This window comes from Calonectris borealis, chromosome 6, assembly GCF_964195595.1.
Source record: "Calonectris borealis chromosome 6, bCalBor7.hap1.2, whole genome shotgun sequence".
Classification (NCBI taxonomy): Eukaryota; Metazoa; Chordata; class Aves; order Procellariiformes; family Procellariidae; genus Calonectris; species Calonectris borealis.
Genome location: NC_134317.1, coordinates 24,964,329 through 24,971,055, shown reverse-complemented (window position 1 = coordinate 24,971,055; position 6,727 = coordinate 24,964,329). Strand labels below are relative to the sequence as shown.

At 45.7% G+C, this 6,727-nt stretch overlaps 1 protein-coding gene across 1 annotated transcript; it reads left to right on the top strand.

The window, feature by feature from the left end:
- The first annotated feature begins 1,868 nt into the window (after positions 1-1,868).
- On the top strand, positions 1,869-5,481 carry ATP5MC3 (ATP synthase membrane subunit c locus 3). Its single transcript, XM_075153293.1, has 5 exons — positions 1,869-2,059; positions 2,144-2,221; positions 3,194-3,271; positions 3,642-3,835; positions 5,236-5,481. The coding sequence occupies exons 2-5, from the start codon at positions 2,183-2,185 to the stop codon at positions 5,348-5,350; spliced, it is 426 nt and encodes a 141-aa protein (XP_075009394.1). The 5' UTR covers positions 1,869-2,059; positions 2,144-2,182; the 3' UTR covers positions 5,351-5,481.
- Positions 5,482-6,727: the final 1,246 nt, after the last annotated feature.

Below are 6,727 nucleotides of genomic sequence, written 5' to 3'. Positions count from 1 at the left end.
TCCACACCACTAGGTTCCCAAGAAGAAAACATGTCTCTAACTGACGTGCTTCCTTCCATGAACAAGCGAATGTCTTTGTTGCAAACGGCCTGCTCGCTGCTACACTTCTTAAGGGAAGTACACCACTTCATAAATGGCGTACTTTGTATGTTAGTGCACAGCAACATGTTACATTTAAGTCATTCCAGCAGTGCAGCATCCACATTTGCTTTACGTCCTGGAAGTGGTGGTGGAAGTATTTGTTACCACAATAGCATGTAGATTGAAAATTTTTTTAAAATGAAAAGTTCTGCCTAACCATTAAAGGTTTTTGCCATTGATACTTGTTTTTTACTTAGCATTTGTCTGTGGAAGAACCACTCGACAGGCATTGCAGATCTGCCCTTTCACCTCAGTTCCCAAACAATGGGTGTAAGATGTGAAAAGAAAAAAAGAAAAGAAAACAACAAAAAAGGCAACTTATAACCTCTTGCTGCTCTATTACTAAGACTCTGGAAGGACCCTGGAACCAAACCAAGCGTGCTGTTGGGATCGAAGCAGAGAGCAGAAAGCTGGGAAATTCGAACTGTACTGTTGTCTGTCACCTTAGGACCTACAACTCCACGGTACCTACAGATCAGAAGACATGCATTGTAGGTTATAAAAGCAACACTATTGTTAACATTAGCATGCAGCTGCTGAAAGTGCCTATTGACCATGTGTGTTTGTTGCTCAGGTTGCTGACGCCGCGTATGTCTCAGCTGTGTGGCACCTGTGGTTTAATCAGTGACAGCAGCATCAGTAGTCCATGTAAGCTTGTAGGAGGCCAGCAGCTGACTCCTAAGACACTGTGCTATGTTCCCATCCCTAAATATAATATACATATCCTCTTACTCGTCCCTTTGGAGACAGTTTGTAGCACACAGACTATTTTAGAATTTAAATTTATTTTTATGGCACAGATTGCATCAACTAAAAATTTTGCAACAACTTCAGTGTATGTTTCCAAGTGTTTTTCCCAAAAAGTGGATTTTTCTGCATTTTTCCTAGTTGGCACGAATACTACTAATAGTGGTAAATGACCATTGAAATAATGATCCCCCAGATCAAGTGAAAAACATCAAAGAACGTGTAAGTGATTAAAGCGCGAATCTCGGGAACACATGCTCGGCTCAGTAATGATAATCTTGTTTTGATTCAGCTTGACTAAATAGGATTTTTTCGTTACTTGGGTGTGAACCCGCTCATCACGCAAAACCGACTGATTAAATAGTAGGGACTTTCTGAACACTTCTGGGGCTCTCGGACGCGCCCTCTTTTCCTGTCTGCGAATCTTGCCCCGGCGGGACCTGAAGCGTTTTGGGTACGTTTCTGCAGTTTGTGAACGTCCCGCACCTTGCCAGTAGCAGCACTTCCAGGTGGGCACGGACGCTCCCGCACACCGGGGTTTGCCCTGCCCTCCTCCACCAGGCTGGGGGGGCCCCCCGCGCCGGCTGCTCTCCGCCAATTGCGCGCTGCGGGGGCGCCACGCCTCCTTCCCCTCCGCGCGGCTCTTCGGCGCTCTCCCCATTAACGGGATTTCTCCACACCCGGAATCGCTGCCCCGCCGGGGCCAAGCGACCTCACCCACCCCGCTTCCCTTCCGCAGGCCCTCAGGGTGCCAGCCCGCGCCGCCCACCCACGCGGGGTCACAGCGGCAGCGAGGCCGCCGGGCAGCGTCTACTGTGAGGTGCGCAGCTCTGGCTAACGGCCCCAAATGCCAGGCTCCCGCCCTTGCTCCCGGCGAGCGCCACGGCGGGGCCGCCCCCGCCGCGCCGCCGCCGCCTGCAGCGCTCGCCCCGCCCCCGGCTGCGTCCCCGCGGCGAGGCGGGTCCAGCGCCATTGCGGCTGCGCCGGGGCGGGGCGAGGCGCCGCGCGCTGCGCGCCACCCGGCGCTGCCAATAGAGTCGGTACAAAGTGACCTTGGCGCCACGCCCCGCCCCCTTCCGCCGCGCTGCATCCGGGCGCTCTCCGCCGGCCCCGCCGCGCCTGCGCAGAGACGCCCCAGCCGGTCGGCTCTGAGGTGCGGCAGCCGGAGCGGGTGAGTGGCGGCGCCGCGCCATCCGCCCCCATCGCCGCCCCTGCCCGCCGCCGCGGCCCCCTCACCCTCTCCCTCTCTCCGCAGAGACACCGGATTGTGGCCCCCGGGACGCCGCCCCTTAAGATGTTCGCCTGCGCCAAGCTCGCCACCTCGCCCTCCCTGGTGAGTGGGGGCGCCCGGGCCCGTGGGCGGGGGCTCGGCCTCCTCGCCGGCCGCGTCCCGGGCTGCAGCGGGGGCGGCGGCGGTCGGGCGGGCCTCAGAGCCCCTCGGCAGGCCCCTGGGACGAGCCCGTACCGAGGGCTGCCCGCCCGAGTAGGAGGGGTGAGGAGGGGGGACGAGCTGCGGCAGGGCCAGGTTCTCCTTCCCCCCTCCTTGGCGTGGGCCGGGGCACCTCGCCAAGGTGAGGGGCCTTCCCACACGAGCGGCAAAGGGGGAGGGCAGCGCAGCGAAAAGCTCTTGGGCCTGGTGCGCTCTGCACCTTGGTGTAGGTCAAACTCCAGCCTGTTGCTTGTCCTACGCAAGGCCGGGATTTTTTGCCCTTGCAGAGACAAGGGACTATCCTACTTCAAAAATGTCCTCTCTAGCCTGCAGAACGTCTCGTTTTGCATGGTGCAGGCACAGGTTTCCCCTGCAGGAAGAGCTTTGTGCAGGAGCCGGTATGACCTTAGACTGCTGGAAGCCCAAGGACACATGCAGGCCGCTTGTGAAAGAGGATTCATTCATTTATGCCTTGCTAGATTTAAAAGTCTAGGTTATGTTTGTGCATTTAACAACTTCGGAATTCATTTTGATGGCTTCTATTTTTTTCATTTCAAAATGTATATCACTGCCTGCTGGTCTGTCTGGCTTTTTTGTTGCTGTTTTGCTACATTTTCTGTCAGTATAACGCCTGTACAGGTTCATTGAATGATGTAGGTATTCGCAATAACGACTCCTGAAAATGGTGCTATCAGATTGCATGGCAGTGTTTGCTTCTGTATCGTTTATTGTATATCCAGCTATGCAAAGATTGCTGTCTTTCAAGTAAGACAAATGGCTTAGTAGATAATAGCCTTATAATCTTACAGACTATTGCACGGGAACAGCTGTGATCAAATGTTTCTTTTTTTTATAGCTTTTTTCCTCCTCTTTCAGATCCGTGCTGGATCAAGAATCTTGTACAGACCAATTTCGGCATCTGTGTTGTCTAGGCCAGAGGTCAAGAATGGAGAGGTACCTTATAAACAAAATTCTGTATCTTCCTAAATTACCTGGTGAGCCTAAATGTCCTCAACCTAGAGTTCACTTGTACTAACTCAAATATCTATAGTGTGAAACTTGCTTTAAGTCAAACACCTAATAATACTTGTTGCTGTCTTGCTGTTTCCCCTGAGAAGTCTTCCACATTTAAAGTCGATTGCTTTCAGGTGGAAGAGGTAACATTCTGAAGTTTTTAACTCTTAGTTATAGTCTCATCACTTGGAAGAGGAATTAAACATTGGATCTAATAGAACTTTTAAAACTGCAGAATAACACTCTCAAAGTGGTCGTAGAAGATGGTCTGTGTCTGAATATAATGCTTTTTCATTTTTTGTTTTCTTAGGGCAACTCAACACTTAATGGGGCCCAAAATACTGTCTCCCGACTAGCACTTAGAGAATTCCAGACTAGTGCTATCAGCAGGGACATTGACACTGCTGCCAAATTTATTGGTGCTGGTGCTGCCACAGTAGGTGTGGCTGGTTCTGGTGCTGGTATTGGAACAGTCTTCGGTAGTCTAATCATTGGTTATGCCAGGTAATCAATCTCTCTCTTACAAAACTCTCGACTTGCATGCAAATGTATCTTGAGACAGCACCCCCAGATAAGCTAAGTTGTAGTAAGGATGATGGCACTGTAATAAATTCTGTTAATTACTGTTAATGATAAACATGGCTAAATAGAATCCTATGAAACTGTAGTATATTTATCAGGATGGCTCTGTTGTTAAATTCAGAACTTCGTACACACTACCTGGAAAAGAGACATGAAAGGATTGAGATCGTTAGACTTGGTCCGTGTTTCGGTCACTGAAGTCCAGTGTTTCAGCATTCAGTTCCAGAACTGAATTAAAAATCTAGCCTGGATCTTTTCCCATGTGAGAGGGGAGAAGTCCTAAAGAAAAACTGCATGAAAACTGGTAATAAGTAATGTGAGTTTGTATGCTTTGGACTTCATAGTCAGGATTGTTGTTTAGAAATGGATGCTCAATTCAGTTTTCTAATACATTCAGCTTTGCATCTCAGAATATGTAATTACTTTATCAAATGAGTAATCATTCCTTCTAAAAATCTGAAGGGAGTGAGGGTGGGGATTTTATAGTGGGGATAAACTTCTTTCAGATAAGGTTACAATGTTCCTGTAGCAGGAATAGTTCACATGGTGTCATAGAAGAGCAGAACTGATAAAGGCATAAAAAAGCTTTACTGAAGGTTTCATGTTCTTCATTACTCTTTCAACCAATTAAGACTTAATTAAGTCCTATTTCTTAATAAAGATTTTTAAGCCCTACTGAAGACAAGGAAGTTCACTTTTCACTTGAAGAAACATAAGTGTTTTCCGTACAGAACTAATGTCTCCTTTTTTGAATTTGGCATGAACATGTCAATAAGAAGTTGTAGAACATTGCTTCATAGTATTACGCTGAAGGTTTTTTTTCTCTCCCATGCACTTCTTGGAGGGAGAATTCATTGAATTTTTGCAACAAACTGCTGTGTATTTTTTTGCTCCAGGTGGTTTCAGTTCCTGTATTTGTCTGAGAGCCACTTGAAATGGTTCTTGTATAAACTTCTTTGGAATATAGTTCTAATGTCACAGATGTGAAATAAATTTATAAAGCATAGTGCTGATAGTTCCTGCATGGGAGGATGTAGAGAAGCCAAATTCAAAAGCATATATGAATGTAGTCACAAAAACTGTGCTCATTTGGAAAAGCCATATACAATCTGCATAACATGAATCTAGTCTTAAATGCCAACTCATTTGTCTTCAGTGAAATCCTTGCTAAAAATTACTTCTGCTTAGATTTATTGGATTTTCCTGTTACGGAATCTGTGGCAAGGAAGTATGAGGTTCTGAATCTGTCAGATATGTTAAACTGTATGCAAAACGTCTTAATTGTGAAGTTAAAAAGGTCTTACACCTTCGCTTTCTTTTAGAAATCCTTCTCTGAAGCAGCAGCTGTTCTCATATGCTATCCTGGGATTCGCCCTGTCTGAAGCTATGGGTCTCTTCTGTCTGATGGTTGCTTTCTTGATCCTATTTGCCATGTGAAAGGAGATCTGCCTGTAATATTGGCATTGGAATGTAACTTTGCATTTTATGGGACTCCCAAAATGTTGGTGTCGTGGAAATTGATGCTATTTCCAAAGTCATTTCATTAAAGATAATAACTTTAACTGTCAGCCTGTTGCCTGCATTTATTACCTTTCTCACTAGGGTATCTGGAAGACAGCATCTTGTCATTCCGTCACTATGGATTTCTCCTGATAATGACATGTCACATAGGACCCTTCAACAGTGACTTCAAGTCAAACATTTTATTTATTAATGTGTATGGGCAGGTCACTTGTTTGTTAAAGTTAATGTGGCATATCTTTGAAAGATCAAAGGATAGACAGATTAAATGTGAAAGGCTGTACTGCTGGCCTTGTTCCTTCACTTGTGTTTCAAATTTACCCAGGCCTGTTTCTGTGCACAATTTGTTTTTCTCAGGCTAGCTGGCATATAAGGTTTTCTGGCACCCCTTGATAGAAGGAGCTAAACACAAATCCATGAACAGTGATAGGAAAGATCTCTTTGCATCAGTTTAAATTTTGATCACCATGGTAAAGTTTTTCCACTTGGTTCTGACCAGTGTCTCAGTTGAACTAAACTAATGACTGCTTTACGTTGGTCCAAGGCATTTAATTGTGGCACATGGATATTATACTTAGTTACTGCATTATGCGCATCACCTAATTAAAAGGGAGAGCTTCCAGCTTCCTAATTTTGTAAAGTCAGCCTTGCATTATATCCCAAATTCTTTTCAGAGCAGTAGGATCAAAGCGTTTTTAATAACAACATATCTGCAGTATCAAGCTTTGCTTCTCACAGTATCTGTCTTTTAACAATCTAAATGTATTTACGGTGTCTACACTTACAGCAACATACTGTGTGCTACTATATACTAATCTGGTGGGGGGTTGATAGCATCTCAAACTTTATCCAGAATATTAAATAATAGATCTGATCATTCGACAAATGTAAGCTGAACTTTGGAAGAGCATGAGCAAGCTTCTTACGAGCTTTGTAATCTTGCTGTTAAATGGGTAATTACTGAATTAAATCTAGGAAACTTTTTACTGTAAGCGGCCTATCCCTAGGGAAATGGAGAAATGACTAGTGGCTCTCAGATCAGTGCAAGGTGCAAGTAAGACCTTTGTTTTCATCTGAATTGAAATATCAAATTGGTGTTCATAGAAGCATGGTTTAGTGGTGGACTTGGCAGTGTTAGGTTTATGGTAGGACTCGATCTTGAAGGTCTTTTCCAACCTAAATGATTCTGTGATTCACGTAGCCTAATTTGGACCTAGCATGAGAAGTTACTTTCCCCATATGTTCTTAGGAGAAAATAGTCATCTTCCCAAAAGGATTAAAAGTTACTGTGTA

What these genes read in the sequence shown, in the direction of transcription:
- ATP5MC3 (XM_075153293.1), top strand. Translation starts at nt 2,183, where the DNA reads ATGTTCGCCTGCGCCAAGCTCGCCACCTCGCCCTCCCTG. An exon ending in TCGCCACCTCGCCCTCCCTG is followed by an intron (nt 2,222 to 3,193) that starts GTGAGTGGGGGC and finishes CTCCTCTTTCAG; the next exon opens with ATCCGTGCTGGATCAAGAAT. An exon ending in CAGAGGTCAAGAATGGAGAG is followed by an intron (nt 3,272 to 3,641) that starts GTACCTTATAAA and finishes TTGTTTTCTTAG; the next exon opens with GGCAACTCAACACTTAATGG.